Source organism: Schistocerca cancellata, chromosome 2, assembly GCF_023864275.1.
Source record: "Schistocerca cancellata isolate TAMUIC-IGC-003103 chromosome 2, iqSchCanc2.1, whole genome shotgun sequence".
NCBI classification, from domain to species: Eukaryota; Metazoa; Arthropoda; class Insecta; order Orthoptera; family Acrididae; genus Schistocerca; species Schistocerca cancellata.
Genome location: NC_064627.1, coordinates 722,655,895 through 722,682,318, shown reverse-complemented (window position 1 = coordinate 722,682,318; position 26,424 = coordinate 722,655,895). Strand labels below are relative to the sequence as shown.

The 26,424-nt window shown below is 39.7% G+C and overlaps 1 protein-coding gene across 1 annotated transcript in view; it reads left to right on the top strand.

Annotated features, from left to right (window-relative positions):
• Nucleotides 1–26,424, top strand: part of LOC126162516 (uncharacterized) — a 427,861-nt gene that overhangs the window by 188,592 nt on the left and 212,845 nt on the right. The window contains exons 15-16 of the mRNA XM_049919080.1: nucleotides 10,201–10,327; nucleotides 11,585–11,709. Of these exons, the coding sequence (XP_049775037.1) occupies nucleotides 10,201–10,327; nucleotides 11,585–11,709 (252 nt within the window). The remainder of the gene's footprint in view (nucleotides 1–10,200; nucleotides 10,328–11,584; nucleotides 11,710–26,424) is intronic.

The window sequence follows — 26,424 nt, the reverse complement described above, 5'->3', positions numbered from 1 at the left end:
TGTAGTGATCAATGGTGGAGGACTTTTCTCTTTGGCGGCCTCGCCTCCAAGGAAGGTCGCACCCTTTAGTTTTCCAGGTTGTGGCAGTTAGGTGGTCATCTGAAGCTTCTAAACAGCGATGGAGACCTTGATTGAGATGTTGGGAAGCGCCCTCTCCAGTGGCTAGCTTGAGGCGATGGTGACCTACGTCGTCCTGCACCCACATATTTTTGTTCATCTTTGTTGTCCTGGAGTTAGCGTCGGTCTGCTGTGTTCTGGTGCGGGCGTCATCAAATATCTGCTGTCTTTCTCAACAACAGCACACCACATGTCCCAGTCATCCGCAGTGCAAACATACTGGTTGGTTATCTTGGGTCCTCCAGACATCAGTCTTCCTTGGTGCTCAAACAGGTTCCTCATGTGGCATTGTTGGAACGTAACTCTACCTGGGTCTTGACTTTTTTACTGTTTTAAATGGAAATGAAGGACGAGAGATTGGGTTTATTTCTTTGGAAAAAATGTCACCAGTGAGATGTCGAAACATCGGCTGAGGTATGTGCAGCACAGGCAAACTTCATGATCACTGAGTCAATTAAACTGACATAGAGTGTAGACAGTGTTTAAGGCAAATCAAAGAAGACTGACAGACTTACTGACAGACAATGCACAGCCTAAACCACTGGAGGAATAGACATGTTATACAATAAACATTTTCTGCTAAACTAGCTATAAAAAGAACATGCTAAGCTTTGGTGTGAAAATGTGTGGATTTGTTTTCCTGTTCACAGCCATTTTTAACAGAAAATATAAACATTGTGTTTTTGATTAACTTTTATAATCCTACCTGTTCATAGATTAAAACCATACAAAATACTGTCATTAAAGCTATTATCCTGACTGATCTAGCAGCTGGAAAGGTCTCTCTCATACCCCTTGTACTAATAATTCCAACCAATTTACCCTCTCAGTTTGACGCCTGTTCCCAATCAAAAGTTCTGTTTGTATAAACAAATAAGGTTGGAGAAAGGGGGGAGGAAGAGATGGACAGAGAAGGGGGGAGGAGGAGATAGATAGAGTGAGTGTGGGATAAGAGATGTACAAGGTGTAGGGGGAAGGTGATGACAGAGATAGGGGTCAGAAGGAGAAGGTGGAGAAAGAGAGGGATGGGAGTAGGAGAACGATAGAAAGTGGTGGTGGTGGGGGGTGATTTTGAGGTATATCCAATTCCCTTGCATATTTAGCAATTGCGGAGCATTGCTGTGTTCACTAGTAACCAATGAATTGTGAACACAGTCAACACCATCACATACTTGAAGCCTTAGTCCCACTGCAATGCGGGGTCGGCCTTGTTACTATTGATGTGGCAGTGTTAGTTAGAGAATGTGTCTAGATGCCCTTCCTGCCACCACTTCAAACCCCCCAGGCCAGAATTAGTGCACCCCAGCTGTCCGCGTCTAGTGTAAGCCATGGAGTAGTGCAAACGTTATCAAATGTCTGTGAATTGTGTAACTGAGGTGGAACATAGGGATGAGCCCAGTATTCACCTAGTGGGATGTGGAAAACCGCCTAAAAACCACATTCAGTCTGGCCGGCCTACCGGTCCTCGTCAGTAATCCGCTGGGCGGACTCGATCCGGGGGCCAGTGCACCTACCCAAGTCCAGGAACCAGCGCATTAGTACTCTTGGCTACCCTGGTGGGGTTGCTCATGAAAATGTCTTGCAGTTTAAAATCTGATTTCAAAATCTCTGTCTTACCATTATATAATTAGTGAAATATTCCAGTGTCTGCAGGTCCCTACCACATATACAGCCTTTTTACGTGATCCTCAGACAGTGATTAAATCATTATCTGTGGAAAATTCTACCAGTCAGATTCCTTCTTCATTCCTTCCTGTGGTCTGTATTCTCCTATTATTTTTCTTTCTCTTCCTTTCCCTTCTATTGGATTCCAGTCTCCCATCACAATTAAATTTTCCTGTACCCTAAATATCTGAGTTACTTCTTTTATCTCATCATACATTCTGTCCGTACCATCATCTGTGGAGGTAGTTGGCGTATAAACATGTATTATGGTGGTGGGTGTTGGCTTCGTGTCTATATTGGTTACAATACTACATTCACTGTGCTCTTCATAGTAGCATATCTGCACTCTCATTTTCGTATTCATTATTAGACCTACTCATGTATTGCACGTAATTAATTTCATGTTAATAACCCTGTATCTGTCTGACCAGAAGTCCTGCTCTTCACTAATTCTCGATATATCCAACTTCAACCTATCTAGTTTCCTTTTTCTGTTCTCCGATCCCTCTACTCAACTAAGGGATCTATCATTCCATGATGTAGATGTAGATATTCTCCTGAGTAGGCCTCACCTGGAATTCCAAATGGGGGACTATTTTGCCTCTGGAATATTTTACCCAAGAGGATGCCTTCATCATTAAATCATATATGCCCTCAGCAAAAATAATTGCTTTAGGTTCTCTTGCTATCAGTTGTTTGCAGTACGAGCACAGCAAGGCCATGTTGGCTAATGTTAAAAGGCCAGATAGTCAGTCATCCACACTGCTGGCCCTGCAACTACTCAAAAGGTTGCCGCCACTTTTCAGAAACCACATGTTTTTCTGACCTTTCCACAGGTACCCATCCATAGTAGTTGCACCTGTGGTACAGCTATCTGTACTGTTGAGACACTCAAGCCATCCCCACATAGGCAAAGTACAGATTGTCCCACATAGATGCCAAAAAGCAGCCAACCATAGTGGCAGTGTTTTTGATTGTATGACTGATGACTGATTCAGATAGGAGTGATTGGGGAGCAGAAAAGACTGTGGCAATTGGCAGAGTAAGGTCTTCAGGACAAGTAGTGAGGTTTTGGGAGGCGGGAGAGGGGAAGACAGAGGGCTTTCACTGAACATACCAAAATGAGTACTGAAAAAGATGACATTACCTATGATTATATTATATTATATTATATTAGATTTACTTGATCCGTAGTGAGCAGGTCATCCAGGATGTAAAACATGTCAGAAAAACAATAACAAATAACAAATATTTACAACTAAAACAAATAGGCTAATGTCATTTTTTTAATGAACACTATATGAAAGGATCATTTTACAAAAATCATTTACTAAGATCACGTTAATGCACTGAATTTAAAATTTTAAAAAAATATTTATAAGGTAATAAACATATAATAGAACTACTACAATACTTATTTACAATGAACACATTACTGCACTGAAATGGTGCAGAAGTTTATTCATCAGTGGAGTAGAAGGAGTTGGCCACCAATAAATCCTTTAGGCTTCTCTTAAATTGAATTTCATTTATTGTTAAGCTTTTTATTTCTGCTGGCAAATTATTGAAAATGTCTGTTCCTGAAAAAGGCACACCTTTTTGTACAAGAGTAAGTGACTTTAATTCCTTATGAAGATTATTTTTATTTCTGTTATTGATTCCATGAACTGTGCTCGTGGTTTGAAAAAGTGATATATTTTTAATGATAAATTTCATTAAGGAATAAGTATATTGGGAAGCAGTAGTTAGTATCCCTAGTTCCCTAAACTGGCCTCTGCAGGATGTTCTTGAGTTCACACCACATATAACTCTTATTGCACGTTTTTGTGCCCGGAAAACTTTAGCTTGGCTTGGTGAATTACTCCAAAAAATAATCCCATATGACATTATGGAGTGAAAGTAAGCATAGTATGCCAGCTTTTTCATTTTTATATCCCCTATGTTTGACAGAATTCACATTTCAAGTAGATATTTGTTTAGACACTTCAGCAGTTCTGTGGTGTGCTCCTCTCAGCTGAATTTATTATCATGCCGTAATCCCAAGAATTTAACACTGTCCACTTCTTCTATTTGTCATCATTTATTAGGCATATACTCGCGGGACACCCCTTACAAGTTCTGAAGTGCGTGTAGTGCCAATAGCACAGTCGGTTTTCACTAGCTCCTCTGTTTATCGTAACTCTTTCTTCAGCTAACTTTAAGCTCCCTACACCACTTTTCCACTGTAAGATATGACATGACATTAAACATATGCAATTTCTCTGAAACCGTATAAGGATATGCACAAGTCACTGAGCGGAAGAGAGATTTGCTGGGTTTGTGTATACACACAATTCTCCAACAAGTATTCAATTGAATTATCTTTGCCACCACTTGTTCTTTGTAGCAGAATTGCCACATAATACAAGAATACCAACTTTACATTGACAAATGTCCACTGCAGGTAAATACCTGCTGTAACCTTACTTTCCAAACATGCATTTTAAGTTCTAGTGAACTAAATGTTTATTTGGCACTACAGTAGTGTAGCCATAGTCACAGTACATAAAACTGTTCTTTAAAAAAAAGGGGTTCTATTATCAGTTTCAATGAACTACATTGTCATTTTCAAATGTAAAACATCAGTTGGAGAATATATAATGGGAATCGTGACCATACATCTGACAACAATTATTACGAAAAATAATTAGACCAGGCAACCGAGGCAATAGTACCACAACCAAATCACTGCAAGTTATGCCCATGCTTGCCCAACTATTCATTCCATGTCCTATTGTAGGATGGATAAAAACTACACCGGGGTAAAAATTGCCATAGATTCTTGCATTGTGTCCTGTTGAGACACAATGATCATATAGCTGATATAAATTCACAAGTCTGAAAATTAAACACACATGTGTACATTTACTCATTATCATGGTGCAAACTCCCATGAGATAAACACATATAATAACCTCACCATGAGTGTACCAAGCACAGCAAGCTCCCATATGGAATGCACCACATAATTGTACTATGTACCAAAAAAAATCTCAAAACATGCTGTACTCTCGTGTAGGACTGACACACTGCTAACTTGCTAACACAACCTCGCTCCATTTGCCTGAAACACAAGCAACAATACAGGATCTATATAATGTACAATAACAGGTGCTAGATGGCACCATTGTCAAGTTTTAACAAAACTAGTCTCTAGTTGATGTATACAAACAAACCAAACATTGGTATACAAACCAAAACACTGGTATACTTTGTTTACAGCTTTAAAATTAGATAGCAATGCATAGTCGATAAGGTATGATAACAAAGTAAGTTTCATCTCAACATTAAAACAATCAAAATATTGTTGTACATACATTACAGAATGCCAGTACCATGCTTCCCATTAGTGTCATTTGTCACAGTCTTTCACACAGACAATTACAAAAACAAATTAAAAGCCTATTTACTAGATATAATAATTATGTATAGCATCAAAGCCCTACACATCCTATGCATAAAGAGCTGGATGTGTTGTGTATTTGAAAAAGTGGGAGGGGGGGGGAGGAGGAAGAGGAGGAGGATGGGAGAATAATGTAAGGGAAAGAGGTGGCAAGTAATCTATACTTATTGTATGAAAAGTGAAGAAGAGGAGGGGGGGGGGGAGGATTTCTCAGTTGTATGAAAAACGTGGGGGAGGGGGGGGGGAGTAGGGGAGGAGAATTACAGAAATATGTATTTTTTAAATTTTATATATATATATATATATATATATATATATATATATACATCAAAAATTACTATTAAGATACTGAAAGACTATACTACTATATACATAATTGTACATATACAATACAATTGTAAAATTGATTTTTTAAATTTATTGTAATTATAATTATTACATGAGACACCACTGCATAAGAGGGCAGTAACAGTAGACAACAACAACTTCACAGTTACAGCAAGACTGAAACCGCACTCCAACAATCTTAAGTAATGATTAAAACAACCTATGATAATAGGTACAGAGGGTGTACATGATATTAACTAACAATATATATATATATATATATATATATATATATATATATATATATATATATATATATTTAAAAAGAAAGATGATGAGACTTACCCAACAAAAGCGCTGGCAGGTCGATAGACACACAAATAAACACAAACATACACACAAAACTCTAGCTTTCGCAACCAACGGTTGCCTCGTCAGGAAAGAGGGAAGGAGAAGGAAAGACAAAAGGATTGGGTTTTAAGGGAGAGGGTAAGGAGTCATTCCAATCCCGGGAGCGGAAAGACTTACCTTAGGGGGAAAAAAGGACAGGTTTACACTCGCACACACACACATATCCATCCACACATACACAGACACAAGCAGACATTTGTAAAGGCAATTCTTTGCCTTTACAAATGTCTGCTTGTGTCTGTGTATGTGTGGATGGATATGTGTGTGTGTGCGAGTGTAAACCTGTCCTTTTTTCCCCCTAAGGTAAGTCTTTCCGCTCCCGGGATTGGAATGACTCCTTACCCTCTCCCTTAAAACCCAATCCTTTTGTCTTTCCTTCTCCTTCCCTCTTTCCTGACGAGGCAACCGTTGGTTGCGAAAGCTAGAGTTTTGTGTGTATGTTTGTGTTTATTTGTGTGTCTATCGACCTGCCAGCGCTTTTGTTGGGTAAGTCTCATCATCTTTCTTTTTAAATATATTTTTCCCACGTGGAATGTTTCCCTCTATTATATATATATATATATATATATATATATATATATATATATATATATATATATATATATATATATATATATATGATGAGACTTCCCAAACAAAAGCGCTGGCAGGTCGATAGACACACAAACAAACACAAACATACACACAAAATTCTAGCTTTCGCAACCAACGATTGCCTCGTCAGGAAAGAGGGAAGGAGAGGGAAAGACAAAAGGATATGGGTTTTAAGGGAGAGGGTAAGGAGTCATTCCAGTCCCGGGAGCGGAAAGACTTACCTTAGGGGGAAAAAAGGACAGGTATACACTCGCACACACACACATATCCATCCGCATATACACAGACACAAGCAGACATTTGTAAAGGCAAAGAGTTTGGGCAGAGATGTCAGTCGAGGCAGAAGTGCAGAGGCAAAGATGTTGTTGAATGACAGGTGACGTATGAGTGGCAGCAACTTGAAATTAGCGGAGATTGTGGCCTGGTGGATAACGGGAAGAGAGGATATATTGAAGAGCAAGTTCCCATCTCCGGAGTTCGGATAGGTTGGTGTTAGTGGAAAGTATCCAGATAACCCGGACGGTGTAACACTGCGCCAAGATGTGCTGGCCGTGCACCAAGGCATGTTTAGCCACAGGGTGATCCTCATTACCAACAAACACTGTCTGCCTGTGTCCATTCATGCGAATGGACAGTTTGTTGCTGGTCATTCCCACATAGAATGCATCACAGTGTAGGCAGGTCAGTTGGTAGATCACGTGGGTGCTTTCACACGTGGCTCTGCCTTTGATTGTGTACACCTTCCGGGTTACAGGACTGGAGTAGGTTGTGGTGGGAGGGTGCATGGGACAGGTTTTACACCGGGGGCGGTTACAAGGGTAGGAGCCAGAGGGTAGGGAAGGTGGTTTGGGGATTTCATAGGGATGAACTAAGAGGTTACGAAGGTTAGGTGGACGGCGGAAAGACACTCTTGGTGGAGTGGGGAGGATTTCATGAAGGATGGATCTCATTTCAGGGCAGGATTTGAGGAAGTCGTATCCCTGCTGGAGAGCCACATTCAGAATCTGATCCAGTCCCGGAAAGTATCCTGTCACAAGTGGGGCACTTTTGTGGTTCTTCTGTGGGAGGTTCTGGGTTTGAGAGGATGAGGAAGTGGCTCTGGTTATTTGCTTCTGTACCAGGTCGGGAGGGTAGTTGCGGGATGCGAAAGCTGTTGTCAGGTTGTTGGTGTAATGCTTCAGGGATTCCGGACTGGAGCAGATTCGTTTGCCACAAAGACCTAGGCTGTAGGGAAGGGACCGTTTGATGTGGAATGGGTGGCAGCTGTCGTAATGGAGGTACTGTTGCTTGTTGGTGGGTTTGATGTGGACGGACATGTGAAGCTGGCCATTGGACAGGTGAAGGTCAACATCAAGGAAAGTGGCATGGGATTTGGAGTAGGACCAGGTGAATCTGATGGAACCAAAGGAGTTGAGGTTGGAGAGGAAATTCTGGAGTTCTTCTTCACTGTGAGTCCAGATCATGAAGATGTCATCAATAAATATGTACCAAACTTTGGGTAGGCAGGCCTGGGTAACCAAGAAGGCTTCCTCTAAGCGACCCATGAATAGGTTGGCGTACGAGGGGGCCATCCTGGTACCCATGGCTGTTCCCTTTAATTGTTGGTATGTCTGGTCTTCAAAAGTGAAGAAGTTGTGGGTCAGGATGAAGCTGGCTAAGGTAATGAGGAAAGAGGTTTTAGGTAGGGTGGCAGGTGATCGGCGTGAAAGGAAGTGCTCCATCGCAGCGAGGCCCTGGACGTGCGGGATATTTGTGTATAAGGAAGTGGCATCAATGGTTACAAGGATGGTTTCTGCGGGTAACTGATTGGGTAAGGATTCCAGGCGTTCGAGAAAGTGGTTGGTGTCTTTGATGAAGGATGGGAGACTGCATGTAATGGGTTGAAGGTGTTGATCTACGTAGGCAGAGATACGTTCTGTGGGGGCTTGGTAACCAGCTACAATGGGGCGGCCGGGATGATTGGGTTTGTGAATTTTAGGAAGAAGGTAGAAGGTAGGGGTGCGGGGTGTCGGTGGGGTCAGGAGGTTGATGGAGTCAGGTGAAAGGTTTTGTAGGGGGCCTAAGGTTCTGAGGATTCCTTGAAGCTCTGCCTGGACATCAGGAATGGGATTACCTTGGCAAACTTTGTATGTGGTGTTGTCTGAAAGCTGACGCAGTCCCTCAGCCACATACTCCCGACGATCAAGTACCACGGTCGTGGAACCCTTGTCCGCCCGAAGAATGACGATGGACCGGTCAGCCTTCAGATCACGGATAGCCTGGGCTTCAGCAGTGGTGATGTTGGGAGTAGGATTAAGGTTTTTTAGGAAGGATTGAGAGGCAAGGCTGGAAGTCAGAAATTCCTGAAAGGTTTGGAGAGGGTGATTTTGAGGAAGAGGAGGTGGGTCCCGCTGTGACGGAGGACGGAACTGTTCCAGGCAGGGTTCAATTTGGATAGTGTCTTGGGGAGTTGGATCATTTTATATATATATATATATATATATATATATATATATATATATATATAAAATTTAACACAATGTTATTTATATATAGTAGTCGATCACAGCATCTAACATGGTAGGCTGTATAATCCGCAAGATCCTTTATCTTACGTAAAGGGATAAACACCACAAAAAAAAAAAAGTATTGAAAGCAACTGAAAAGTCCATGCCATTACACAGTCGCAACATACATATAGTATCTAACTGTGCCATAGTGACACAAAAACACCTAATCCTAAATATATATGTCAAGCAACATAAATATTTTTTATGTTAGCCTAGTAACAAGGTGTACATATACTGACCTACAACTATATAATGTTGAGGATGTACAAAGTGGTAAACTAACCACTGTTTAATTCAGACTATTTACCCTCTTTAATTATACTACTTTGTATATCCTTAACATTAACATTATATAGTTGTAGGTCAGTATATGTATGTCTATGTCTATACTCTGCAAACCACTGTAAAGTGCATGGCAAACAGTACATCTCATTGACAAGTTATTAGGGCTTTTCCTGTTTCATTCACATGAGGAGTGCAAGAAAATGACAGTTTAAATGCCTCTGTGTGTGTTGTAATTAATCTAATCTTGCCGTCATGATCCATATAGGAATGATATATAGGGGATTGTAGTATATTCCTAGAGTCATCATTTAGAGATGGTCCTTGAAAGTTTGTAAGTACGCGTTCATGAGGTAGTTTATGTCTATCTTCAATAGTCTGGCAGTTTCCTCAGTGTCTCTGTGCCACTCTCCCTTGGATCAAACAAACCTCTGATCATTTGTGCTGCCCTTCTCTGTATACGTTCAGTATCCCCTGTTAGTACTATTTGATATGGCTTTCTTACACTTGATCAGTATTATAGGATGGGTCACAGGAGTGATTTGTAAGCAATCTTCTTTGTAGACTGACTGTATTTTCCTGGTTTTCTAGCATTAAACTGAAGTCTACCACCTGCTTTACCCATAACTGAGCCTGTGTGTTCATTCTATTTCATATCCCTACAAAGTGTTACACAGATTCCAACTGTGACTCATTGATATAACAAGGAAGATAGATAAATTATGTGTCTAATGTGTTATATATGAAATTATGTCTTTTTTTTTAAAAAAATGCATGATTACCAGTTGTGTATCATAATTTTAACACTTTCAGGATGTTCCATTTAAAAAAAATGCTGTGAATGTGGCAGCAAACATGTTGAGTGCTGGTTTTGCTCATGTTGCTGTTGTTCGTAATTCTACTGTGTATACTTGGGGAAATGCAGCTCAAGGATGCCTGGGTGAGTTTAGTATTAATATTTGTTGTAAAGTCGTAAAGTATCATCACTATAATGCAAAGAATGCTTGCCTGAGTCTCTGGCTTTGCTTATGATTAGCTTTATTGTTAGAGAATAGGAGCGAATATTGATACTGTGATAGGTATAATTTCATTCAAGAAAGCTCTGCATCAAAGGTGATAGATGTCTGAGGATTTAAATCAAACTCTAAATGCTCTTTCTATTCCTTCATTTCCGTTGTTTAGTGTTTACCAACTAGCAATTTTTTGTTGTATCAAACAGGGGAGTAGCTAATGACTTTTCACCTCAAGGCCCGAATCATGGATTATTTTAACTCAGGGTGGCACCATGTATGTATAATGTTAAGTCTTTGTTGGGGACTGTCGCACATGGTTGATAAAATGATGAGTGATTTGAAGGGTGATTTGAAGGGTTTTCTTGGTGTGATTGATGTAATATTTCAGCTGTCTAGCTGAGTTAGTGACTTCATTTAATGGCAAATTTGGCTAGAAACCTGTAAATGTACCATGAAATAATAAATGATGGACAGAGACTTTTGGTTGATTCAGTTGTATTTCACGAGAACTCAGGAAAAGAAAAGTGAGTGAACTTTGATGATGACAGGCAAGTGACTCACCTAGATGTACAAATTGGAAGGTGGTGAGAACACAGTGAATGTTTGTCAAGAAAGAAATCTGCCGCAACTGGGTCTAGGGAATTGTAAGTGTACATGTAAAATCAAGACACCTGTAATACAAAGAAAGAAATCATAGTCCCTATTTTTGTGTCTTCATTCTCTTTTCTTGTGTCATCCTTGTTATATGTTGGCACGTGTCATTTTCTTTTCCCTACCCTCTATCTTCTATTCTTTGTGACCATACAGTACATCTCTGTCTCTGCCAATCCTCTTTTATGTATTGTTTTCATTTTCTTACACTTAATTAATTCTGTTAGTGTTTTTTTTTTTCATACTTTGTCCTGTTTTTATCTAGTCATTGCTTCCCTTGCCCCTTTTTTCCATCAGAATTTTGTATTGCATGGAGTCATCTGACAATCAAAGCAACAGTCCTTTATTCATCCCTTTATTATAACTGGGATGAGCCAAAGGTAATTTAGAACATTTTTATTCATTTAGACATTTGTGAAGTTTTTTGCTGTGGAGAATGACAGGCTAGCCTCCCTGAACAACTAGTTTTGTTGTTTTAATATTTATTTTTATGTTCAAGTAGTGTTGAAAGTTTTCCTCTTTTTCATTTACAGGTACTGGTCCAACAATGTCTCGCTTTGGCACTCCTCATGGCCTCTCACTGTTCCCAAATCTGAAGGTGGAGGTGAGCGCTGTGGCTTGTGGGCGCCAACACACACTTGCTCTTACAAGCAATGGGGTGAGTATTGCCCACGACATGTGATGTTTATTTTCAGACACTTATATTTTGAAACAGGTTTACAACTGCATTCTCCCAGAGAAAGAAAAATCATTGACGGAAAGTTTTTCCTCTTATTGTCAGTTTGCCTCATTGTACAGTTACAAGTAACAACCAGATGCGTTTATTTCAATTTCTTTGTTTTCTGTTCTTGTCTTAGCTTTCCATAAGTTGTTTCTTCTCTGTTGTCCTTTCTGCCATAATTATATTGCTAACACTCATAGCCACAAGCTGAAATATCTTCACATCATTTGGAACTCAATCAGGTAAATCAATAATGTGTGCAGTAAAAGATATCACAGCATTCTGACATGAAATATACTGGAAAACTGGTTATATTGATAAGTGTGAGCTCCACTGGTGGTATATAATGCAGTAAAAGGTATCATGGCAGCATTCTGACATGAAATATACTGGAAAATTGGTCATATTGATATGTGTGAGCTCCACTGGTGGTATATAGTCTGTCAGTTCAGGAACTAAATTTCACTAGGACACCAACAACACCAGCAATGGCTGATTTATCAGTGTGATGGAACAGGTTGTTCATGCTCTTGCATGGGATGCAATGGAAAAGATATGATGTGAAGTAAAGGTAGGCCGTGCACAAATATACGGGTTCAAAGGAATGGTTCACTGAAGTGAACAAAAGGACTGAGGAATGACTTCTGAAGAACTGTTGTTCACCATTTACTTTGGTTGTGGTCAGCTTTGTTCCCTAAATGGTCATTCAGCATTCACTTCAGCCACTCTTCTTGCTGGGATGGTCACTAACCATTCACTTTGGCTAGTCTCATTTCCACCTTGGTCTAGTTTGGCCAGGCTTGTTTCTTGTTCTAATTCTAGTTCCTTTGTTCCTCATTCTTTTTGGGTAGTCACTCATTCCCCATTTCAGTTTAACCTTTTTATAATTATATAACACATATAAAAACTAAGTTGTATGTAATACATACATTTTTTGGGCAACAAAAAGAGAAATAGGATTATCACTTTGTTATTTTGATAAAATGTAAAATGCATGCGTATCATATGGCAAGTTTTTTTTATGTACTTGGTTTAAGAACTAGTTTTGAAGATAACTTTTAATCATTATTATTTATTTATTTATTTATTTAAATCATACTGTCAGAAACTTTATACAGAACTTGCGGTTTTCTCATTTCTTTGAAAAATTAAACTTAGGGAGGCTCTTATTTTTCAGGTTTGGTATTTTCTTCACACTACTCCCTAATTCACTTTCTTTGCACAAAAGAATGAGCTGTGCATGATTTTGGCTCTGTAGGAAAGGGGTGTCTCTGCATAGAATGGTATAAAGTTGCATCTACTTTTTATCTCAAAAATATTTATGCAAAAGGAGCTTCTCAACAAAAAACTTTGTACAACCTTTTGTTGTTGTGGTCTGCAGTCCCAAGACTGTTTTGATGTAGCTCTCTATGCTACTCTGTCCTGCATGAGCCTCTTAATCTCTGAATAACTACTGCAACCTACATCTTTCTGACTCTGCGTGCTGTATTCATCTCTTGGTCTCCCTCTACAATTTTTACCTCCCGTGCTTACCTCCAATACTACTCACATCAAAAAAAGTTTTGCATCACCTCAGTTCCGAGAGTTCTGGAACCTGTACAAAAAACTGGAATGGAGATCAACATAAACATCATTTCTGCCCTTTTTATTTCTCATGAAAAGCATACATTGCATGTTGTACCACCATACAGTGAGATCTTCAGAGGTGCTGCTCCAGATTGCTGTACACACTGGTACCTCTGATACCCAGTAGCATGTCCTCTTGCATTGATGGAGGCCTATATTCGTCATGGCATACAGTCCACAAGGTCATCAGGACACTGTTGGTCCAGATTGTCCCACTCCTCAATGGCGATTCAGCGTAGATCCCTCATAGTGGTTGGTGGGTCCCGTTCTCTATAAACAGTTATTTTCAATCTATGCCATACATGTTCGATAGAGTTCATGTCCGGAGAACATGCTAGCCACTCTAGTTGAGCAATGTCGTTATCCTGAAGGGAATCATTCACAAGATGTGCACAATGGGGGTGCAAATTGTTGTCCATGCAGACGAATACTTCCCCAATATGCTGCTGATATGGTTGCTCTATCGGTCGGAGGATGGAATTTACTTATTGTACAGCCATGGCGCCTTCCATGACCACCAGCGGCGTACATCGGTCCCACATAATACCACCCCAAAACAGCAGGGAACCTCCATCTTGCTGCACTTACTGGATAGTGTGTCTAAGGTGTTCAGCCTGACGGAGTTGCCTCCAAACATGTCTTCGATGATTGTCTGATTGAAGGCATATGCGAAACTCATCGGTGTAGAGAACGTGATGCCAATCCTGACCAGTCCATTTGGTATGTTGTTGGGCCCACCTGTACCACGCTGCATGTGTTGTGGTTGCAAAGATGGACCTCATCATGGACGTTGGGAGTGAAGTTGCGCATCATACAGCCTATTGTGCGCAGTTGGGAGTCGTAACACAACTTCCTGTGGCTACACGAAAAGCATTATTCAATATGCTGACATTGTTGTCAGGTTTCCTCCAAGCCATAATGTGTAGTTAGTGGTCATCCACTGCATTAGTAGCCCTTGGGCAGTCTGAGCGAGGCATGTCATCAACAGTTCCTGTCTCTCTGTATCTCCTCCATGTCTGAACAACATCACTTTGGTTCATTCTGAGACACCTGGACACTTCCATTGTTGAGAGCCCTTCCTGACACAAAGTAACAATGTGGACGTGATCGAACAATGGTATTGACCGTTTAGGCATGGTTGAACTACAGAGAACATGAGCCATGTACCTCCTTACTGGTGGAATGACTGGAACTGACCGGCTGCCAGACCCCCTTCTTGTAATAGGTGCTGCTCATGCATAGTTGTTTACATCTTTGGGTGGGTTTAGTGACATCTCTGAACAGTCAAAGGGACTGTGTCTGTGATATAATATCCACAGTCAACATCTATCTTCAGGAGTTCTGGGAACCGGTGTGATGCTAAACTTTTTTTGATGTGTGTAAATTGATGAGCCTCTGATATCTCAGAATGTGTCCTATCTACCGATCCCTTTTTTGGTCAAGTTGTGCCACAAATTTCTTGCTTCCCCAGTTCTGTTCAGTACTTCCTCGCTAGTTGTATGATCAACCCATCTAATCTTCAACATTCTTGTGTAGCACCACATTTTGAAAGCTTGTATTCTGTTTCTATGTAAACTGTTTATCACCCATGTTTCATTTCGGTTCATGGCTACACACCAGACAAATACCTTCAGAAAAGACTTCCTATCACGTGAATCTATATTTAGTGTCAACGAATTTGTCTTCTTTGGAAATTCTTTTTGTGCCATTGCCAGTCTACATTTTATATCCTCTCTACTTTAGCCATCATTAGTTATTTTGCTGCCCAGATAGCAAAAATCATTTGCTAATTTAAGTGTCTCGTTTCCTAATCTGATTTCCTTAGCATCACCTAATTTAATTTGACTACATTCCATTGTCCTTGTTTTGCATTTATTAATGTTCATCTTATATCCTCCTCTCCAGACACCATTTGTTCCATTCAACTGCTCTTGCAGGTTCTTTGCTGTCTCTGGCAGAAGTACGGTGTCATTGGCAAACCTCAAAGTTTTGATTTCTTCTCCCTGAACTTTAATTCCTACTCCAAATTTTTCCTTGGCTCCCTTTACTACTTCTTCTATGTACATGTTGAATAACATCAGGATAGGCTGCAACCCTGTCTCACTCCGTTTTCAACCATTGCCTTCCTTTCATGCCCCTTGGCTCATTTAACTGCTATCTGGTTTCTTTACAAGTTGTAAATAGCTTTTCACTCCTTGTTTTTTAGGCCTGCTACCTTCGGAATTTCAAAGAGAGTATTCCAATCAACACTGTCAAATGTTTTCTCTAAGTTTACAAATACCACGAATGTAGGTTTGTCTTTTCTTAATTGGTCTTCTAAGGGAGGTCATAAGGTCAGTTTTGCCTCTCATGTTCCAACATTTCTCCAGAATCCAAAATGATCTTCCCAGAGGTCTGCTTCTACTAGTCGTTCCATTCTTCTGTAAAGAATTTGTGTTAGTATGTTGCAACCATGACTTACTAAACTGATAGTTTGATAATTTTCACACTTGTCAGCAGCTGCTTTCTTTGGAATTGGAATTATTGTATTCTTCTGGAAGTGTGAGGGTATTTCACCTGTCCCATACATCTTGCACACTAGATGGAAGAGTTTTACATGGCTGGCTCTACCAAGGCCGTCAGTAGTTATGGCAGAATATTGTTTACTCCCGAGGCCTTGTTTCAACTTAGATCTTTCAGAGTTTTGTCAAATTCTTCTCACAGTATCGCACCTCCCATCTCATTTTCATCTACTTTCACTCCACTTTCCATAATATTGCCTTTAAGTTCATCTCCCTTGTACAGACACACTGTATATTCCTTCCACTTACCACCTTTTCCTTCTTTGCTTGGGACTGGTCTACCATCTGAGCTCTTAATATTCACACAGCTGCTTTTCTTTTCCACAATTTTCCTGTAAGCAGTATCTATCTTTCTAAAAGTGAAATATTCTTCTAAATACTTACATTTGTTATCTATCTATCCTGCTTAGCAATTTTGCCCTTCCTGGCAATGTAATTTAAAAATTTTTTAAGTCCATTTCACATGCTTTTTATCCAGGTCCCATCTCCTTAATTTCCTACCTTTTTTACAATTTATTCAGTTTTAATCTACAGTTCATACCAATAAATTGAGGTCAGAGTCCACATCTGGAAATGTCTTACAATTTTAAATCTAGTACCTAAATCTCCCCCCCCCCCCCCCCCCCCCCCCCCCCCCACACACACACACACACACATGAACCATGGACCTTGCCATTGGTGGGGAGGTGCCTCAGTGAAACAGATAGCCATACAATAGGTGCAACCACAATGGAAGGGTATCTGTTGAGAGGCCAGACAAACGTTTGGTTCCTGAAGAGGGGCAGCAGCCTTTTCAGTAGCTGCAGGGGCAGCCTCCTTTTCAGTAGCTGCAGGGGCAACAGTCTGGGTGATTGACTGATCTGGCCTTGTAACATCAGCCAAAATGACCTTGCTATGCTGGTACTGTGAACAGCTGAAAGCAAGGGGAAAGTACAGCCGTAATTTTTCCTGAGGGCATGCAGCTTTACTGTATGGTTAAATGATGATGGCATCCTCTTGGGTAAAATATACCAGAGGTAAAATAGTCCCCCATTCAGGTCTCTGGGCGGGAACTACTCAGGAGAATGTCGTCATCAGGAAAAAGAAAACATATTTTAGGGATCGGAGTGTGGAATGCCAGATCCCTTAATCGAGCAGGCAGGTTAGGAAATTTAAAAAGGGAAATAGATAGGTTAAAGTTGGATATAGTGGGAATTAATGCAGGTCAGTGGCAGGAGGAACAAGACTTCTGGTCAGTTGAATACAGGGTTATAAATACAAAATTGACTGGGGGTTTTGCAGGAGTAGGTTTCGGAACAAAAAAATATAATTAAATTAAATTTAAAAAAATGGGAGCACGGGTAAGCTACTATGAACAGCATAGTGAATGCATTATTTTAGCCAAGCTAGATGCGAAGGTCCATGCCTACCACAGTAGTACAAGTGTATATGCCAACTAGCTCTGAAGGTGATGAAGAGATTGAAGAAATCTATGATGTGATAAAAGAAATTTTTCAAATAGTGAAGGGAGACAAAAATTTAATAGTCATGGGGGACTGGAATTCAATAGTAGGAAAAGGAAGAGAAGGAAAAGGAGTAGGTGAATATGGAATGAGGGTAAGGAATGAAAGAGGAATCCGCCTGGTAGAATTTTGCACAGAGCATAACTTAATCATAGCTAACACTTGATTTAAGAATCGTGACAGAAGGTTATATACATGGAAGAGGCCTGGAGACACTGGAAGATTTCAGATAGAATACATAATGGTTAGACAGGGATTTAGGAACCAGGTTTTAAGTTGTAATATGTATCCAAGGGCAGATGTGGACTCTGACCACAATCTATTGGTTATGAACTGTTGATTAAAACTGAAGAAACTGCAAAAAGGTGGCATTTTAAATAGATGGGATGTGGATAAACTGAAAGAACCAGAGGTTGTACAGAGTTTCAGACAGATCATTAGGGAATGATTGACAAGAACGGAGGACAGAAATACGGTAGAAGAAGAATGGGTAGCTTTGAGAGATGAAATAGTGAAGGCAGCAGCAGATCAAGTAGGCAAAAAGACGAGGGCTATTAGAAATCCTTTGGTAACAGAAGAGATATTGAATTTAATTGATGAAAGGAGAAAATATAAAAATGCAACAATTGAAGCAGGCACAAAGGAATACAAATGTCTCAAAAATGAGATCGATAGTAAGTGCAAAATGGCTAAGCAGGAATGGCTAGAGGACAAACATTCCGCGCTGACCAGTTGCAGCTGTAGCGGCACATCGAAAGCTAAGTACTAATTAATTGTTTGTAAATAGTGGTTTATTTAGGAACTTTAGTAGTCTTCAACCGGAGTTTTTTGTGTTTTGTGGTGAAATAATTTCAGAAGAACCTTTTGGGAACTGTTTTCAGCTTCGTTACTGTGTCATTAGACGTTTGATTCTCTTTCTGTATTAGTCTTTTGTTATATTCACATTTGTTGTTTATTAATACTGTTAATAATAGTAGTTACTTCCCTTGTAGAGTATGTTTGTAATTATTGTAGTCAGGTTTTTAACATCTTCTTATTGTAGTAGCGTAACTTAGTAAAAGTAAAATTTTACCATGAGTGAGAAGTGTCGGCTTTGCCGTAGGTTCGTGAGTAGTGGATTGCGGTGTAAGACTTGTTCGAAGTATTTTCACTGGGGGGAATGCAGTGGGGAAGCCAGTGGGCATTCTGGTGAGATCCTCTCCTGGAACTGCAGGTTATGTAGCAAGAGCAAGTTTATAGAGGAGCAGGAGTGTAAGATCTGTGCCCTTCAGGTGCCGTTGAAAAATGCACAGGAGGAGCTAGATAGGATGAGGAGGGAGAAGGGGGTTGGGGAATGGGAGTTGGCTGTTCGCAAGAGATCTGGAGGAGAAGAAGATTTTCAGATAGTTTTACTATTGGTGTTTACAATAGATATGACCAACTGTCAGAGTCTAGTGGAGAGGAGTCTCTGGTAGCTGTAGCTGTAGGAAGTATGCAGCAGACCTCAGTAGTTACGGTGGCCAGAACAGTTGCAAAGTCGAAGAGGAAGAAGAAGGTTCTGCTGTTAGGTAGTTCTCATGGCAGAGGTGTAGGCCAGCAGTTGCAGGAAGTGCTGGGGAGTGAGTACCAGGTCACCAGCATTGTGAAGCCTAATGCAGGATTGGCTCAGGTGACTGTTAACATAGGGGGGGTTATGAAGGGATTTTACTAAAGAGGATCAGGTACTGATTGTGGGTGGGGATGGTAATAGTATTGATAGGGATGGGGAGTATGACATAGATGGTGACCTGGAAAAGATAGCCACTCAGACTGGCAACATGAATGTGCATTTCGTGGAACTGTTTCAGCGTCATGATCGGCCTCGTTGTAATACAGCCGTCAGGCGTAATAACATGAGACTTGGGGGTGCGCTGATGACAAAAAGCATGGGTCACATTTCAGTGGTGTCGGTGGAGTCTATCAGCAGGATGGGTTTCACTAGACATGGCCTGCACCTCAACAGGTATGGGATGGGGAAGTTGGCAAAGCTTATAGGTGACAGTATTGGTGGGGTCACTCATGGGAAAATTAGTGCAGTAGTGGGTGTTAGAGCTGCACCTTTTTTAGATTGAAGTCAGCTGATAGATATTCCTGCTTAAGGGAAGTCTCTCTAATAAAGGAACCACTTTTGACAAAGCTTAGGTATCCGAGTAATGAGGGAATTAGTATATTTCATCAAAACATACAAGGCATTAGAGATAAAGTTAGTGAACTACTTATAGATGTTGACTCTTAAATTATTGGTATATCTGAACACTTCTTAAATAAGGAGATAATTCAGAGGCTTCCTTTACCAGGATACAGGTTGGCTGGCAGCTTTTCGAGGAGCTCTTTGCGGTGTGGGGGAGGAGCCATGTATGTGAAAAATGGCATCCCATTTGAGTCAGTTGATGTTTCAAAGTACTGCCCTGAAAAGGTGTTTGAATGTTGTACAGGTGTGGTTAAATTTGACAGAGCTAAACTTCTAACTGTTGTTATTTATAGATCCCCAGACTCCGATTTCACAACATTTTTGCTAAAGCTAGAGGAGGTTCTTGGTTCACTTTATAGGAAATACAAAAAGTTAGTTATATGTGGTGACTTCAATATTAATTGTATAAGCGACTGTGCAAGGAAGAGGATGCTGGTACATCTCCTTAATTCATATAATCTTATACAAACCGTATTCTTTCCGACGAGAGTGCAAGGGAACAGTAGAACAACCATAGACAACATTTTTGTTCATTCCTCATTACTAGAAGGGCATTCTGTTAGCAAAAAGGTGAATGGCCTTTCAGATCGTGATGCACAAATTGTAACTCTAAAAGATTTTTGTGCTGCAACACGTGTTAAATATAGTCGTCAGCTGTTTAGGAAAGCTGATCCAGTTGCTGTAGAGACCTTTGTAAACCTTATCAAGGAACAAGAGTGGCAAGATGTTTATAGCACTGATACAGTAGACGATAAATATAATGCTTTTCTCAAGACTTTTCTCGTGCTCTTTGAGAGTTGCTTTCCGTTAGAACATTCAAAACAGGGTACTAGCACAAACAGGCAGCCTGGGTGGCTGACAAGAGGGATAAGAATATCTTGTAGAACAAAATGGCAATTATATCAAAACGTTAGAAACAGTCAAAATCTAAATGCAGCAGCCCATTACAAACAGTATTGTAAGGTGCTTAAAAATGTTATTATGAAGGCAAAAAGTATGTGGTATGCAGATAGAATAGCTAAGTCTCAGGATAAAATTAAAACCATATGGTCAGTCGTAAAGGAAGTGGCTGGAATGCAGATACAGGTCGAGGATATAGAATCAGTGCGTAGTGGAATGTCCGTGTTACTGATAAGTCGCATATATGTACAGTATTTAATAATCACTTTCTGAATATAGCAGGTGAACTAAATAGAAACCTAGTCCCAACAGGGAATCATATAGCGCTCTTAGAAAAAAGTGTTCCGAGACTGTTACCTGAAATGCTCCTCCATGACACTGACAAGAGGGAGATTGAGTTAATAATTAAATCACTAAAGACCAAGAACTCTCATGGATATGACGGGGTATCTAGCAGAATACTGAAGTATTGTTCTATGTATGTTAGCCCAGTACTTAGCCATATCTGTAACTTTTCCTTTAGGAGTGGTTGGTTTCCTGACCGATTAAAGTACTTGGTAGTGAAGCCACTTTATAAAAAGGGAGACATTGATAATGTACACAATTTTAGACCTGTTTCTATGCCATCGATGTTTGCTAAAGTTATCGAGAAGGTTGTATATAGAAGGTTACTGGAGCATTTAAATTCACATAATTTGCTGTCAAATGTTCAGTTTGGTTTTAGAAATGGTTTAACAACTGAAAATGCTATATTCTCCTTTCTCTGTGAGGTTTTGGACGGATTAAATGAAAGGTTGCAAACGCTAGGTGTTTTCTTTGATTTAACGAAGGCTTTTGACTGTGTTGACCACAAAATATTAATGCAGAAGTTGGACCATTATGGAGTAAGGGGAGTAGCTTACAATTGGTTCGCCTCTTACTTTAAGAACAGAAAGCAGAAGGTAATTCTCCGCAATATTGAGAGTGGTAGTGATGTTCAGTCCCAATGGGGCACTGTTAAGTGGGGAGTTCCCCAAGGGTCGGTGCTGGGGCCACTGCTGTTTCTTATTTATATAAATGATATGCCTTCTAGTATTACAGGTGATTCAAAAATATTTCTGTTTGGTGATGACACCAGCTTGATAGTGAAGGATCTTGTTTGTAATATTGAAACAGTATCAAATAATGTAGTTCATGAAATAAGTTCGTGGCTTGTGGAAAATAATTTGATGCTAAATCACAGTAAGACTCAGTTTTACAGTTTCTAACTCACAATTCAACAAGAACAGATATTTTGATCTGACAGAATGGGCATGTTATAAGCAAGACGGAACAGTTCAAGTTCCTAGGCGTTCAGATAGATAGTAAGCTGTTGTGGAAAGCCCATGTCCAGGATCTTGTTCAGAAACTAAATGCTGCTTTACTTACCATTAGAACAGTATCTGAAATAAGTGACACTTCAATGCAAAAAGTGGTCTACTCCGCATATTTTCATACGCTTATGTCGTATGGTATCGTTTTTTGGGGTAATTCTTTTGATTTAAAAAGGGTATTTTTGGCTCAAAAACGGGCTGCTCGAGCTATATGTGGTGTAAGTTCGAGAACCTCTTGTCGACCCCTATTCAATAGTCTGGGAATTCTGACATTGCCCTCACAGTATGTATTTTCTTTAATGTCGTTTGTTGTTAGCAATATTAGCCTATTCCCAAGAGTTAGCAGCTTTCACTCAGTTAATACTAGGCAGAAATCCAATCTGCATGTGGAATGCACTTCCTTGACTCTTGTGCAGAAAGGAATGCAGTATTCTGCTGCATCCATTTTCAATAAGGTACCACAAGAACTCAAAAATCTTAGCAGTAGCCCAAACTCTTTTAAGTCTAAACTGAAGAGTTTCCTCATGGCTCACTCCTTCTGTTCTGTCAAGGAGCTCCTGGAAGAGCTAAAAATGAAGCAAGTTCCAGTGTTACATTGTTGATTTTCCTTATTTAAGCTTACAACTTGTCACCTGAATATGTTTTTTTATATTTCATTTTATCTGTTTCTAATATCGTGTTATAATTTCATGTATTGACTCGGTCCATGACCATGGAGACTTCTTAATTTGGTCCCACGGAACAATAAATAAAGAAATAAATAAAATAAATGTAAAGGCGTATATCACTAGGGGTAGCATAATACTGCCTATAGGAAAATTAAAGAGATCTTTGGAGAAAAGAGAACCACGTGTATGAATATCAAGAACTCAGATGGAAAACCAGTTGTAAGTAAAGAAGGGAAAGCAGAAAGGTGGAAGGAGTATGTAGAGGGTCTACACAAGGGCAATGTACTTTGAGGGTAGTATTATGGAAATGGAAGAAGACGTAGATGAAGATGAAATGGGAGATGTGATATTGCACGAATAATTTGACAGAGCACTGAAAGATCTAAGTCGAAACAAATCCGCAGGAGTAGACAACATTCCATCAGAACTACTGATAGTTTTGGGAGAGCCAACCATGACAAAACTCTACCATCTGGTGAGCAAGATGTATGAGACAGACAAAATACCCTCAGACTTCAAGAAAAATAAAATAATTCCAATCTCAAATAAAGCAGGTGTTGACAGGAGTGAAAATTACTGAACTATCAGTTTAATAAGTCACAGCTGCAAAATACTGACACAAGTTCTGGACAGACAAATGGACCAACTGATAGAAGCTGACCTTGGAGAGGATCAGTTTGGATTCTGTAGAAATGTTGGAACACGGGAAGCAATACTGATCCTATGACTTATCTTAGAAGATAGATTACGGAAAGGCAAATGTACTTTTCTAGCATTTGTAGACTTGGAGAAAGTTTTTGACAATGTTGACTGGAATACTCTGTTTCAAATTCTGAAGGTGGCGGGTCAAATATAGGGAGGAAAAAGCTATTTGCAATTTGTACAGAAACCAGATGGCAGTTATAAGAGTCAAGGGGCGTGAAAGGGAGGCAGTGGTTGGGAAGCAAGTGAGACAGGGTTATTCAGTCTGTATACTGAGCACGCAGTGATAGAAACAAAAGAAAAATTTGGAGTAGGAATTAAAATCCATGGAGAAGAAATAAAAACTTTAATGTTTTTCGATGACATTGTAATTCTGTCAGAGATGGCACAGGACCTGGAAGAGCAGTTGAACGGAATGGACAGTGTCTTGAAAGGTGGATATAAGATGAACATCAACAAAAACAGAATGAGGATAATGGAATGTAGTCGAATTAAATCAGGTGATGCTGAGGGAATTAGATTAGGAAATACGACGCTTAAAGTAGTAGATGGGTCTCTTTTGAAAGTATTTGTATGGACTGTTGCCATCTATGGAAGTGAAAAATGGACAATTAATAGTTTAGACAAGAAGAGAATAGAAGCTTTCGAAATGTGATGCTTCAGAAGAATGGGTAGATCACATGAGTAATGAGGAGGTACTGAATAGAATTGGGGAGATGAGGAATTGGTGGCACAACTTGACTAGAAGAAGGGATTGGTTGGTAGGACACATTCTGAGGCATCAAGGGATCACCGGTTTAGCATTGGAGGGAAGTGTGGAGAGTAGCCTGGAGCTGCATCAAACCAGTGTTTGGAAGGAAGACAACAACAACCACCTCAACCTCTGTCTAGCCATCATATAATCAATCTGAAACCTTCCAGTGTCTCCAGGCCTCTTCCACATATGCAGCCTTGTTTAGTGGTTCTTAAACTAAGTATTGGTTATGATTAAATTACATTCAGTGCAAAATTCTTCTAAATTACATTCAGTGCAAAATTCTTCTAAGTTTTTCCTCTTTCATTCATTTCCCTCAGTCCATATCCACCTACTATTTTTCCTTTACGTCCTTTTGCTACTGGCGAATATCAATCCCCCATCACAATTAAATTCTCATCTCCTTTAGCTATCTGAAAGGTTTGTGACACTTTGTTGTTATTGGCTGCAGCAAATTTTTGTTGCCTTAGATGGGTTAAACATTTTATCTTTAAGAGATTGGTGTGACTGGATTTTTCATGAGTGATAGATGCCAACTTGTGAAAACTTTTTAACAAAATTCTAAGGACCACAATTAAGTGAGGAAACTTGGAACTTACTACGACCCCCTGCATATCATTCTCATAGGGACCACAGATACAATATTTTACTCATTATGATGTACACTGAGGTCTTTAGGCACTCATTCTTTCTATGTGCCATATACAAATGGAATTAGAAGAAACTGTAATACCTGGGGTGCTGTGTAAAATACCCTCTGCCATGCATTTACAGTAGTTTGTAGACTGTGGTTATAGATGTAGAAAGACATTGGTGATGCTGATGAGAGTTGGACTAGAGATGGAGATGGATAAGAACAGCACTGTAAAAGGTATAATCAAATGGTGGAAAGTCTAGGATTGAATAACTATGATTTGGAAAGGTTAGACTGCCACTCGTCATGTAGAGGAGGTTTTGAGTCACAGACATGCAAAGTGAACATGTGCCTGTCTGCGACTCAACACCTCCTCTATGCGGTGAGTAGCAATTTACCCTTTCCATATTGTTGTTATTGTAAAAAGTAAGGAAGAAGAAGATATGATAAGTTGTAGACATGAAGTTTTTGCATACTGTTACAGTCCACAGTTGACACCAAATGGTACTATCTTGTAAAACACAAGGAGCAGTCAGTTGCATATTTTATGTAGAAACAGAAGTTACCCTTGTGGATAGAGCCAGATGAAATCATAAGTTGAGGACACGTTTGATGTTGACAGGAGGTTTGCATTTCCAAATCTGCAATGTCCTTTTGCCCATTCTCTAGCCATATGGTTTGTATCCTTAAGACTGTCTCTGTTATGAGACTTCTGCTAGATACTCTCTTACTTATTTCTACTTATCACTCTTAAGATCAGTGCAGTAATATATAGATAATTTGTGTAATGTATCAGATGATATGCACTGACTGTTCAAGTTTTATTTCGTAGTCGTGATGGGTACTAATTTGTTGGTGCAATATGCAGCCAATGAATAAGTTCTGCAATACTCAACAATGACAGTGTTGCCAGTCATTGTGCATCAGATCCTCACTCTGCTGTCCTTTCCTTCGCTGTCATTATTTTCCATTACTTTTTATTTTTGTATTTTTATTCTGTGATTCTTACTTGTTCTACAGCAGTTGGTTCCTTTTCTTTTCTGTTGTTGTCCACTTTTTGTCTAGCATAGTGTACATACAGCGTTCGTATCCTTCCTTTCAGTTCCCATGCACCAGTCCTCAGATTTCCAAACCTACTTTTCAGGCATAATTTTGTTGTTGATTTTACTCTTACTTGTCTTGTTTAGTATCTCTTGACTTGGGATCCTGGTTGAAATTCATACCTAGTATCTAGTATCCTCCAGCTTTCACTCTCTGTACTTATTTAATAGAACCTCTCATTCTGAAAACTCGTGTTTGTGTCACTTTCCTATTGAGCTTGTGTCTGCTGCCATGTTGATTGTAGAAGTTTTCCTTTTTCAACAAAAGTTAGTAAACAACTTTTGCAATACAGAATAATTTTTTTACTCAAAGTTATTAGCACAAAATTCAGCGTATTGTATTGTCTGCCAAAACTATACAGGATATTCCATGATGATCTTATAAACTTTCAGAGATGATGGAGAACGATTTTGTTCTGAGCCCATACTTGCTGGACTTCTTTTCTTGTTGTGGCTCATACTACCCCCGAACTAGCTCTTAAGGTATGCAATTTACAGTCCATGTTCACCAGACTCATTTTTCTTGTGTTGGGCCTTACTATCACTTCTGAAGTTGCCTACCCTACAATCTTAGCAACAACAGTATCAGTGCATGTATAACATCGTCAAGAGGTATCAGAACAATTTTCCTTTATAACTTTCAG